Raw genomic sequence first — 13767 nt, forward strand, 5'->3', positions numbered from 1 at the left:
TCCACAGGAGAGAAGGAAAAAAAAAAGCTCTTCTGGGCCTAAACTGTATCTATCCTAATAATATTTTTCTAGACTGGCACCCTGATTGCATTGCTTTTCTTGTGTTCCTGAAGGAACACAACAGCACAAAAATTTACCTCTATAATCTCTGTGAAGAATCTTAATGGTTATGTCAACTGCTCCTATGTCTCTCTCTCTCTACAAGCAAATCAAGTTTCATGCTGAAGTGAAACGAGACTTTTCACTTTGTCTTTCAAATAGAAGAACTGAAAGTTGCTAATAAACTGGGATGACAAGTTTTTGAGAGGCTACTAAGAGAAATAATACTTATCCTCACTAAATGTCTGATGAGAAATCTGTAAGAATTACTGATGACACCAAATCAGAAGTAGGTTCATAAGATGAAAAACCATCAGCAACCAGTTTCTGCACACAATTAATATCTTATATTAAGAACGTTATTTCTCACTTCTTCTAAAAATTACTGAACAGGGTAACAGGTGAGTGAGTTTTCAGGTAAATTTTGGCTATTAATTTTCCTCCTTCCTAAAAGCAAAACTATTTTCAGACCAACGTGAAATCTTTAAAGATTTCCACATGTAGAAGTTTAAGCTATAACAAATACAGTACAAGAATGGAGATCTAAATATACAGGTTAATCACAGCAAAGAAAGGCAACGTCACGCTTTACTACCCCTAGTAGTTTATTCAAAGTTAACTCTGACTATTCATCAGGTAGTGAGGAATTCCTTTGTACAGTTCCCTATTTAATAAACTCCCTCAATAAGACTAAGCCCAAGCCCTATTTCTCAGTCTGGGGAAACCCATTGCTCACAGAGGGCAAAAGAAATTCTGCATGCTATTTCTAAGCATAAGAAAAATACATCCTGCTCACAAGCATTCTTTGTGCTTACAAACTAGCTATGACACACTGGTCTGACACCCCAGAACATGTGTCCATTAGAGGTGATGAGAATGACCTGCAATACAAGACTGCAGTTTGCCAGAACTCTGGAGTGCTACTTTTCCCACCTCAGAGCAGAACGTTTTAATTCTACACTAAACTGACCCTGTGCTGCCTTTCCCAGAATACAACCAAATCGCTCAGTGCCTGAGGAAACATCCCAACTGCCCTGCAGGGAAGTGCCTCTGGCAATGCTGCTGAGGCTTCCCAGGCCGGTAGCAGCCAGTGCCCTCTCCATGGCTGTTTGAATGCACTGATGAAGAATATAAGGGCAAGTTCCCCCAGCTCTTTCCAAGGGCTCCCAACAGGAGCACACGTGGCATCACGCAACAAAACACTGTACACTTGTAAGGCAGGTTACAGGGAGTATTTACAGAATGGGTACATGACTCTGTATCTGCTCATTAAGAAAGTTGTAAGACTCTCCCATTTAAGAGACTATTAAAAAATAAAAACCAACCAACAACACCCTCCCCCCAACAAAACAACAAAAATGCTCATTCTCATGTCAGAAGAATCCAAAAATAAGTCACAATTCAATTAGCCTGAAGTAGTTTGCTTACTTCTGTTTCAATTAAATAATGGTTTGGTGAAATGTTAATACTATTGAATTAGCCAAGACGAAAAGGTAAATTCAATGTCATGAAAGCAATCCTCCACACACACTCGTTCAGAAGCTTTGTCTCTTACCCAGCGGAGGCTGGAGCATGCCCCCTTTCTTTTCACAGGTCCCGATGGGCTGTATGTCTGAGGAATCCACAAGCCTCCAAAAATCATTTTTGTTGTCACTTCCATCCAGCCGCAACCTTAGCCTGGCACCAGTGATTCCAATGACTGTAGCTATACAAACTGAGGTAACATTGCGAGGATCACGGGCTTCCAGTTTCATACCAACTTTGAAATCGTTCGTAGGTGGAATTCTAGACTACAGTAAAAGGTAAAAGACTTTTTCTTATTGATGTTAGCATTGCTAAATTCACCAGTCTGTTCAACATACAGCTTTCATCCATCCAAACATATCATATAAGTGATAAATATGAAGAAACTTTTGAACTTTGAGTGTTTAGCAGTAAGTCACAAAATGCAGCTGGATAACCTACCAACTGCATAAACATGACTGATTTCTAAAAAGATAATCCCACTAAGAGGGGTAACAACGGAATTCTGATGAAGATATGAACATAAAGATGAGGAGCAGTGAGACTAATACTTTAAGTGAATGGAAAACAAAGACATTGAGAAACTTGACATTCAACACACAAAAAACCAAAAAGCAAAACACAAACCAACACACGCACAAAAAAACCCCCACCCATTGTGGGAAACAACCCTGTCAACTCACAAGGTTTATTATCTTTCAGTTAAAAAGAAACAGTTATCCTCATGGTAATAATATTTCAGAAATATAAAGAAAATTTGGACCCTACTGTCCTAAGCACTACAAAAGCTCAAGGTAAGAATTTCTGCATCAAAAAAAGCTTACCATACAAAGAAAGAAGACAGAAAAAGGAGTTAGTGCTAACATTTTACAGAAAGAAAAAACAGTCATATAAAACTTCTATACTAAGACAAAACCTGCAGCTTGTGCTTATTCCTAGAGAACTGAATATAACCAATAACACACAATGAAATGCCAATTTAACTAGCATAAGGAAAAAAATGTTACAAATCCAACTTGGTCTTTGAGCAGAACTTTGACACATGCTAAGAATGAACAAAAAAGAATATTTTTTACTCATGTATCAACACTACTGGCAGAGATTGACTGGATCACAGTCTGATTACTTGCTTTCTGTGGAATTGTAGACAATTACATCACCTAATGATGTTTAAAACTTTGTATTAACACTATGGAGTATTGAATGCTTCTCACTATGCTCTTTAGATGCCTCCTAAATTTACGAATGGAATTTTTTGCCAACACTATAATTTAAATTCCTTTTGCGCTTTTGCAAATAACAACACCTACAGTGTATTTACAGAGAGCAATCTGGCCTTTTCTCAGCACCCATTCAATGAGGCAAGGAAATCAAGCACTAAAGTTTCTCTTAGGAGATGATAACTATTCTCCTATCACCCTTGGAAGCTCTTTTCTGCAATACTTCAGTACAAAGTTGTTTTTGAATGCAGACACCACTGTAAGCAGCCATGACATTTAAACCCAGTAGCTATCCCATACAGACTAACACAATCTAAATTCTAATACAGGAAGCAGGTTGAATACCCAAAACCATGGGCATTGACACTCACAGGATTCCTATGTCCCCTTCTGCCCACCTGAGCAGGTCAGGCAGGGATCCCCTAGTAAGCAGACAAGGGTGCACTATCTCTCTGGGGATGCAGGAAAAGACTGAACAAAACTGCTACTGCAACAAGTGTTAGTGATATTTTTTCTCCATCACATTTGAATGTTTGAAATACACCTTCCTCTACTTGCTATGTTGTACAGGTGCACTATTTACAACACACCCTTTATCGACAGCAGGAGCCCTGGAGGAGCCCGAGCTCAAAAACCAGCGGCGAGCAACATTCAGTGAATGCTGAGCGAAGCATCTGCCAATGCTGCACTCAGACAGCAGGCTGTCTGAAAGGGGAGCCTGAGCATATTAAATTTAAAGGGCAATTCAATTTCAGGATATTGCTTGTCAAGCTGTTATTTTCTACTACCAGGAAAAGCAACAGAAATTGAGAAATTGGGGAGTTTGTTTTTTTGTTTGCCGAAAAGGCGAGCTTGTTTAAATACCAATAACTCAAGGCATTCTACTAAAAAGGTAACTCTTCCATGCTAGTTTGTCCTTACAGAAAAATAACAAAACCCATTCAGTAACAGCCTCGTTCAAAGTTCTGCTCAAATCACAAGGGACTGAGCTTTTATGTTTAAAATTTTCAACTGCTTCAAAAGAAGTTTTAAGGCAAGAGAATGGGATGCAAAATGCATCAAAATTTTAAGTAGTAATTAAAAACAACTTAAAGCAACAGATAAAATACCTTCTAAATTAAGATAAATACTTCAATCAATTTCCATTAGCTGTCTGTGCCTGTGTCTTAATTTATGGTAGAGACTTTAATTTATTGTTCCCCAGGTCATTTTTAATTACTGCAAAATTTAAACTTCTAGAATTCCCAAAAGTCACAAATTCTGGATATAGTTGTCAAATTATGTTCCTCTCTGCTCTTTATTTTCTGGCTGGCCACAGCAGAATGTATTTATTTGCATTATATAGATAATGACACATAAAATTCATGTGTAACCCAATAAAAGTCAAATTAGTCCTATACAAAGCACAAGCACTTTAGGTTCTAAAATCTGCAAACGTTATGTAGTGAGAGGATCTAGCTATGCACTAATCAACATTCCATATCACTTTCTACTTAAAGGTCGACTCTTAGAAAAACTGAAAAACTGCATATGTAAATTGTTTTGAATTTTGCTATGCACATAAATTAAAGCTCATCTTTCCAACCCACACACTCCTTAAGCAATCCAGGTCACTTAGATTTATCTCCGTCAGTGCATGTCAGCTAAGCACCTCTATTTAAGGTGTTATTTGGTTGTTCAGTTTGGACTTCCTGAGCATTAGTAGGGAAGAGGGAGATGCAAAAAAGGCACACAGAGCCTTTGAGCAGCTTCAGAGCAGCTTCCTGCAGCAGCTACATTTCTTGGGAGCATACATGGCGGTTTATGGTCTGTGAGTATGGCATTAACCTCAGGATGATCCAGGGATATGCTACCACCCTCTGCCTCTATCCAAGCAGAGTTTGAGGTCTCTGCCTTGAGCTGGTATCCACTGTGAAAAACACATACTGTGAAATTAATTTCTGAACCTCCACTCACACAGAGTTATCGACACCACTCCTCTTAGCCATGTCTCATTGAAAGCATGCAAGGGGCTCTTTGCCCTTTATCCTTATCTGCAAAGAGCAAGCTGAGATTCAAGATTTAGCATGAGGAAATGCTACCACCTGTGTTTCTCTCTCCTTATTCTCCATTCCTGCACCTACTTTAGACTCACTGAATGACAGTTCCTCCCCTCCTCAGACTATTTCATTTGTGTTGCTTTTTATTTGGTCCCCCACTGCAGGCCAGTATCATTTACAGTACAGTCAGACTATCAACACACACACCCTAGAAGACACTTTCTGAGTGTGCCCAAGCCACTAAACTAGACATGCACTGCTTGTCACACCTATTACACTTCTATCAACCTGAACTATCCAATTCCTTCAGCAGCTGTCTTCCTAACACAGTGAAGGTATACAGACCAAAACACATCCTATTACACAGACAAGATACTCCTCAGCTTGGGAGAACACCAGCCCTGACTCCCTCTACAGAGAGAAAAATGCCTGCAGAGATCGACTCAGTCTCCAGAGGGCGAATAACGGGAGGTCATCAGCTCACACAAGATGGTAGACTTAAACTGCACCTACAAATACGTATCAAACCATCAGGCAGGGGGGAATCAAACTTGTAGGCTACAGTGTAAGATATAAAATTGTACACTAAACACCCTTTGTTATAAATCCAATATTTCCTTTGTATTCCCATATATTCCCCTTGATTTTTTTTTAACTTCAATATCTGTTACTCCTTAGTAAAAAGCACTCTGCTCAGAATGAGAAAAAATTAACAGGGAAGAAGTGGTCACTAAACTCTGCTAAGCACACATCTTGTTGCTAGACAGAACTGAAAGGCATCTTTCAGAAACGGGGCAGAGGAAAGGCTCCTCTGATGATCAGCAAAATTTTTAATTCTCATTAAATCCATGGTATCTCTAAGACTGCTGAAAAAGGTAGAGAATATTTTTTATTTCTGATAAGACTATCTATTTTCACTAACTAGTCTTTTTTTTTAAAGAAACCAGAGTCCAAAGATACAATTTTAATGAAACCCTCAAAGTTTGGCTTGAGGCAGAAACCAAGAATGAAAAACTTCTGTAGCTCTCATCTGCCAAAACTGTAAGCTACTGATAAGTAGAGATCAAAAGGAGTCAAATGGGAAGTCTAACCATAAAAGTTGCTCCAGGATCACTCTATAACAGGCATACATACATACACACACACTTGCAAAAGAGTATCTGGCATACCTGTCTGAAACAATGTAGAGGGGCAGCTACTGATTCAGTCTCTTTCAGATAGTCATCCCAATTAAACTGCTCTGGAAGACATAAGATAAAAAAAGACCATATACACAGTTTTAAAATGGAACTTAAATTAAAAGGGGAGTTGGGGAAAGAAAGGGACAAAATAACCCAACTATTTTGTAGAATACCTTTGTCTTTCAAGAATAGAATTGCTCTCAAATGGAAACTCTACCTTGGAAATATACAATCTTCAAAGGAGTTTCAAGAGTACCATTAATTTACAGGGGTGATCACAAAATAGGCAAAATTAATATAAACCTTCCCAAATTTTTTTTTTTTGTGGTCCACATACAAAAATATACAAGTCAGGATACCTAGATTCAGTTCTCTCCATAAGGATCTCCTGAGCATCCTTGTATAAATCACATTAGCCTTTCTATATCTTAGTTCCCTTAACAGCAGGATTGATATGAGTACTGAGGTGATACACACTAAAAAACAGACATATAGATTCTGTTGAAATGTATATTATGAACACTATCCCCAGTCCACTAGAAAGCAAAAGCTTTCCAAACTGCATCTTTGCCTCTTTTCATCTGAAGTCTGATAAAGGTTTCTCTTTGTAGAATATTAAGTATTATGGCAATTACAGGTAAACATTATGGCAACATTAAGAAACAGAATCATGGGGTTTTTCCCAGTGTTAAGAGTGGTATTGTTTACGTGTATGGGCAAGTGTACTCTGCATTTGATTTAATCAGTGTTATCAGATTTGCATGAATGGAAAACCATGAAGTTCTAACATCAAAGATACAACTAAGCGTTAATTAAATTAATATAAAGTGTAAGAGAAAAGCTTCAATGGCACAGCTAATATTTCTGTTACTAAATTATCCGAGTTATTTCGCCTATTTTTCTCGTTTTTCTCGCAGCTGACATCTTTCTGATGTTCCTGAATAATAAATTACTCCTGAACTTCAAAATGATGCAGTGATGCCACCCAGTGGCTCAGCAACAGTCATCCACACAGCCCATAGCAAAATTCTTGGTGAAATATGCATGGTGGTTCAAAGGCAGAGTGTGCCTGCACTAGCACAGCATTTAGACTGTCCCCTTGGCCTGATGAGATCCTCTTTTTTCGGCATAACACTCAAAGGTGTACAAATTATTTGTCCTTGGTACTGCAGAAGCCATATGCTTGTTAGGTATTTGAGAAGTCAGCAATAAGTCAGTGAAATCTCAAAAGCTGTTAATTTCGTGGTCTGTCGTACATGAAGGCTGGTAACAAACACATTTACATACAACATCTTGGGAGTCTACCTATTTTGGAATGAAAATTATATTCGTATATTTATACAGTAACCTCGATATTGTATTACTCAGAAAAGGCAGGGTATGTTAACCTCAGCATATGTTAGATATTTGTATTTCAGGAAGGCAGAAATGGCTCTTCAGAGCCTTCTCCAGAAAGTAAGCTCCAGATTTGTTGCTCTTCTCATTAACAGACCAAGGAAGGTGCAAAAACTGAACATGATGAACTGCTAGCAAGGTTTCATCTTATAAAAGTTCTTCTTGGAGCCTAATAATAAAACTTGAGGTTGCCTTCTGATTCACAAAAAAGTTTTTAAAATTTTGGGTTTTAATCAGAGTTTGCCTTAACAAACTACCTAACTCAATAAAATTAAATCTGGCAAAAATATATTAGCTGTGTCCCAGCTGTCTCAGAGCTAAAATGATGTAAAAGCTGTAATCATGAATAAGAGCCTCTCTGGGTTAAGGACTGTATAAACATTGATCAGAGATAGCATCTTTTACCAGGAGAAACCCCCAATCACCTCCTCCAAAAAAATTACATACCAGCATTTCCCAAATAATCTCAGTTTTTATAACAGGACTGTAAATTTGGTGCAATGACCCAAAAATACAGAGGGAAACAGTCTTGTTTTTTCCAGGGATCATTTACTAGAAAGAAAAGTAAGGTAACACAAGCAGCCAGCTGCAAATAAAGCCAAGAGTAAAACAACATTGCCTGGCTCTTTGCTTTAAATCCTGGCTATCAAAAGCTCTTGCATCATGCAGAAATGTCCTGGAGTTAAAATTAGAACCTCTCCACCTGTGAAGATACACTGCATTAAATCAGAGCCAAGCTCTCAGAGATGGTGCTAATTATCATTTAATTACTGCAGTCATAGAAATAAGAGACGCATGTATGTTTGCAACATGTAAGATGCATCTCTAGAAAGACAATCACATTGAAAAAAATACCTACACAAAAGCTTCTCTGTATTCTCAGTGTGTAGAGGTAAAGAGGAAGCTGTATTATATATATATTTCTAATTCTGAAGCCCCTGAAAACATGCAGCTTCTGACAACTAGAAAATCTTTCAAAAATCAGCTCACACTAAATGATTTAACATGCACTTCTCTTCACACTCAAATCTGCAGGCTGAATTAAACAGCTCAAGAAAAACTTGTTATGCAACAAGCACAACTTTATAACCCATCAGCAAAGTGAAAACGAGAGAGAAGGAAATTTTACACTGAAGAACAAATCAGCATGTACGGTAAAGGTGAAGGGGGGGGCAGAAAAAAAAAAAAAAACAAACAAAAAAAAAATCCACAACACACCAGAAACTTTTATAACACAGGAGTGAGGCTCTAAAATAGTGATTCAAAACAAGCAGCATGGGCAAAAAGTCTGATTAATTTAAAAACTAAGGAAATTGTTTATGCCCCAGTTGCCTGCATTACTGGCAATGACCCATGGGTCAATGACCCTTGATGCTCTCTGCAATGCCATACCAATACCCTATCACTTCTTGTCAAACCTGCCAATCCTAAAGTAACTCAAGGTAAAAGGAACACCAGGAGGTCTCTAGTTCAGCCTCCTGCTCCTCTAGGATTCCATCAGCCTCAATGTGAAGATTTTTTTCCTTCCATCAAGGAGGAATTTCTTATGCTCCAGCCAGTTATTTGTCGCTTCTCCTTCCATTGCACCTCAGAAAAGCCTAGCTGAGCCCTCTCTACAGCTGCCTGTCAGGTAATTGAAGACAGCAAGACTATTTCCCACAAGCTTTTTTTTCTTTTAGCAGAAAAAAATTTTTTTCTGGTTTCCATATCACTTTTTTTGCTTACTTCTTGCATTCCAGTACCTTCCTTTTTTTGGTGGACAGCCAGCCGGTTCCAGTACAGAAGTGCCTTCCCTGCACCGCGCAGATCAAAAGTGAGCATGGTTCTCCAGATGCAGTCTCTGAAATACCCCAAAGCAGCGAATCCCTCCTCCCAGCCTGCTGCCTGCACTCCTGCTGACAGGATCCCTATGCAGTTGTTGTCTTTCACCACAAGAGCACACTGCAGGTCCACACTCAGCTCTCTGCCTGCCAGGGCTCCAGGGCCTTTCCTGCTAAATTCCTTTCCAGGCAGCCAGCTTACCTCCTAGGCTGCTGCCAGGGTCCAGTCTGCCTGAGGCTGGGAGAGACTCTCCATTCACCTTTGAATCCCAAAGTGCTCCTGTCATCCCGTTTCCTTGGCATAAGCAAGTACATATGAAGAGCAGTCCTGCTTTCCAGCCTACAGTCTACTCCTTCTCATGAGACATTGACCACAAACTGGTTTGACAATGTGTTCTGTCCCATCGTCCCCTCTGACAGCGAAGTGTAAAATAGCATCAGCTCTAGCCTTGACCTCTAAGAAATGCCACAAGCTACCAGCTGCCAGATGGACCTTGCACTGCCTGGCAGCCTAGTCAATTGTTCATCCACCTATCCAAACCACATCTCACTAGTTTGGCTGAAAGGAACTACACAAACTATACAGAAAGCCTTGCTGAAGTAGAGATGAACAACATTCACTGCTCTCCCCTTGTTTACAGAATCACAACAAAAGGTAATCAGTCATGTACGGTTCACACTTGGGAAATCCATCTCAGCTGTTCAAAACTCCATCCTTGTCCTTTATTTGCTTGGAAATGACTTCCAGGAGGGTTTTCTCCACAGTCTTCCTAAAGAATTGTATCAGGCATACCAGCCTGTAATTCCCCAGGTGCTCCCTTATTGTCCTTCTTGACAGTGGGCATACTGTTTTACCTTTTCCAGTTATCATGAAACTTCCTCAATCACTATGACTTCTCCAAAATGAGCAAGAAGCCTCACAGTGACATCAGTCAACTACCTCAGCACTCTCAGAGCAGAGGTGCCATACCTGCTATGACAAATATGTGAATGTCCAGTTTGATGAAGTGCTCCCTGTCTTCCACTGTACATAATGCTTCAGTTTAGTGTAAGTCAAAAGTGTTACAAAATTTAACTTGAAGATTTAAACTATGAGTTAAGCGTCACTTGTAGATTGGCAGAATTAAGGTCCTGGTTTATTTATGTTAGTTTAATACAGAATGACCACAGCCTAAACACTGTTTGGGCAGATAGAGCACTTCACGTCTTCTATCACCCCAATGTTCCCTTGGCATGCATCTGAGACTTTGGACATACAGAAGTATCTTTTCTAGTCTTCATCCCACAACCTCTCTTCCTCAAAGATGAGACTTCCTTCTAATTTTCATTTACATACTTGCAAATACAGTAGTTTAAGTGTAAGGTATTTCATACACCACTTTATGCCTTGTACCTTCTTCTGTATCATTCTGTATATGTATCATATGTACCACATGTACCTTCTTCTGTGATCATTCAGTTAGAATTTTTCTCCTCCTCATGTCTTTCTCTACTCACTTTGGTCTATTTTTTTCACCTGTATCTCTGTTTCCCCTCCTCTTCAACTTTTCCTATCACATATCCCCCTGGAAACTCTGGAGACTTCCTGGATATTAACCCAAAGCATTGTAAGGCATTTTTCTTCATCCAGCATCAAGAGGCTCGTTCTGCTTTCTTGCCACCAAAAAGCAACAACGCTGGATAAAAATTATCATCTCATCTGTAGAAAATCAGAGATTTTGCAAGGCACTCTGACAGAACTGAGCCCAGGTTTCATGAGTAGGTTCAGTGCCCAGACACTTGATTAACATGTAGCCCAAGTGGAAGAGCACAGATGACTGAATAATGCTTGCCTGCTCAGCATTGCTTCTACACAAAGCTTTTTCAACACTTTGTTCTCCGCTGCAGGAGGAGGCAGGGACATTTTCCAGTGACTCATGAAATATGGTTATCTTATCCACATATGAAAAGCATACTGCTGGTGGGGGGGTTCCCTATGGGGTTCCATCTGCCAGACAACATTATTTTAAAACACAAACATGCTGAGTCCAGTTTGACTGGAGCTCCTTTTACACTGCAGAAGAGGGAAAAAGACACAAATACAATTTCTTTTCTGTCTCAAAGTAACAGGGACAAATAACAAAGATGACAGGTTGCCCAGAGAGGTTGTAGAGTCTCCTTCTCTGGAGATATTCCAAAGTCATCTAGACACAAATCTGAGTAATGCACTCTAGGGGACTCTGCTTGCAGGACTAAGATGACTATTAGTGGTCCCTTCCAACCTTGACCATTCTGCAACTGCTAGAACCCCAATAAACAGAAAAGCTAGGTCTGGTAAATGGCACAGCAGAAGGCTCCACTATGGCTGGTGGTAACAAGGCATCGTGTCTTCTATGTGAAGTCACCACCTCAACTACTCAGCTACCGTGTTGGTCTCTCAGCATGTTTGTTTAGTGACTGTGCTACCCATAAGGAACTTCTCCACTGGTACCTAAGAAAAGCCCTGAACCAGACCATCTATCAGGAGTCAGAGGGTACAGAAATGTGAGCAGAGCGAGAGTTTAAATAACTCTGTGACATTTTTTCAAGAACTCCTGAGGAGATTTTGTGCTTAAGTCAATAGTACTCATGACATTTCTTACTGTCCCAAATAATCAATAGTACTGATGACATTTCTTACTGTCCCAAATTCAAGCAACCATCATGAACATATGAAGGGTATGTAAGGGTGCTCCTGTCCTCTCACTGAGCCCACAAAAGCTAAACTGACAGCAGTCTCATGTATATGCTGCCTTATGGCACCTGTTGAGGACAGCAGAGTTCAAGTTCAGTAAGAATCTGGATTATTTCTGGCGAGTGTGTAGTTTCCTCAATTTACTACGAAAACACAAATTCTGTTTTCAAATATTTTGTTTGAAGTAAAATTAGAATCTCATGCAATTTAATCCAGTTAGCAATCCTAAAAACTCAGTCTATTAAACCATAAATCCTTTCTTTGGCAGCAGTAAACACATTAAGGTAAGGGAAAAGAACTTCAGCAACAAAGGCATGAAACTAAAAAATACACAATGAGAAGAACAGACAAATTAGTAATAGACTAAAAATATTAATATTTACACAGCAACTTTTATTATACATACAAAGAGTACTTGTCTTGGTTAGTAAAAATATCAAGCTCAAGTCAAGCAGTTTCAACCATCACCTTCTATAGCAAAACACACTTTCCTAACAGAGTTAGACAAAAGCGATGGTATGTTTTTAACTACCCAACAATAATAACCCAAGACAGTGCCAAAAGCCTCAGGAAATAGTATGATCCCAACACACACTTTTTCTTTTAGCGTACCTTAACTAATAACCTGACAGCTGCAATACCTACCACTTTTTAAAGACGGGTTGTTTGCCTGCTGATTCTTTCCATCTTTCTCTTTTTTAATATTCTTTGAATCTAAAAGACAAGATTCCGTTACATAATAAATGTAATATTCACATCGTAACGATGTTCAGCATAACACAGAATGCTTTCAAACAATACAGAGTATCTTGTTCCAAATACTGACATTCTTCTATTCATTTCAGTGCATAATCAAAGGGTACTCTAAATTTATTCACCACACTATTTTCCTTTCAAAATATATTGAGAAATATATTTTGAACACTATAAAAAAGCAGAGTTTTTGACTACTTTATATCACATTATCAGAATAAATCTAGTTACAGAACATGTAGTATTAGCTCTACAGACAGCAACCCTGTCCTAATTTTTAATAGTTTTACTCAACCTACACACAATTTGAGAACCTTAAGATAACCTGATATCTTTATAAATCTTGTAGAGATCACTCTGAACTGAGAAACAAGGAAAATAAACAAACCCACCCTAAAAGCATATTTCTGAGGTAAAGATTCCATTCTATATTTAGATTCTTGAATACTCAATATTCTCAATATTAAATTCTTGAATATTCAAAGCAACTCAGTGCATATGCCAGTTATTTAAAAGAATCATTCTGAAGAATCTACCTTCCATATCATTCATCTCTACACACATTCAGAAAGAAGCCTGCCATATTTCATTTTTAATGGATTTCAGTATGTATTAGAGACACAGTGGAACTGGGCAGCTCAGAAGACTGAGGGAGACAGTTCACTCATTCTTTTTAGTCTTTAATATATGTTGGTTTGATGACTTACTTTTGACACTCATGGACTCAAGCACAATTCAAATATACATCGAATGGGCAATGCCTTTTTTTTTTTTTTAAAGTTTGCTTTGGAACACTTTTTACTGGATAAATTCATGGAGAAAAATCCTTATGGAGGTCAACTTCAGATGGAACTGCTGAAATTATTCAAGATGGTGCCCACGAGCTTTAATCCCAAAAATTCCCCAGGAATAGGGCTTTAAGCCACACAAATGGACACCCTACAACTACCTGTGGGAATCTGAGAAGGGAAAGTGTTAGAACTAATTCTGCTGGGCAGCAGCAATCAACAGCAGAGCCATTTG

General features: G+C 38.8%; 1 protein-coding gene across 4 annotated transcripts in view; it reads right to left on the minus strand.

Annotated features, from left to right (window-relative positions):
* SCML2 (Scm polycomb group protein like 2) overlaps window positions 1-12726 on the minus strand; it is a 53012-nt gene extending 40286 nt beyond the window's left edge. For 2 of the 4 annotated variants that reach the window (XM_027898575.1, XM_027898574.1), the window contains exons 1-3: window positions 12637-12726; window positions 6052-6122; window positions 1655-1889 (exon numbers count right to left, since the gene is read on the minus strand). In XM_027898575.1, the coding sequence (XP_027754376.1) occupies window positions 1655-1853 (199 nt within the window). In that variant the 5' untranslated portion in view covers window positions 1854-1889; window positions 6052-6122; window positions 12637-12726. Of the gene's footprint in view, window positions 1-1654; window positions 1890-6051; window positions 6123-12636 lie in introns of those variants that run through there. The other 2 variants (XM_027898571.1, XM_027898572.1) reach the window with 1 other exon arrangement.
* Between the last annotated feature and the right edge of the window lie 1041 nt (window positions 12727-13767).

This window comes from Empidonax traillii, unplaced genomic scaffold (assembly GCF_003031625.1).
Source record: "Empidonax traillii isolate 1590-97213 ecotype Southwest subspecies unplaced genomic scaffold, ASM303162v1 scaffold605:size788243, whole genome shotgun sequence".
NCBI classification, from domain to species: Eukaryota; Metazoa; Chordata; class Aves; order Passeriformes; family Tyrannidae; genus Empidonax; species Empidonax traillii.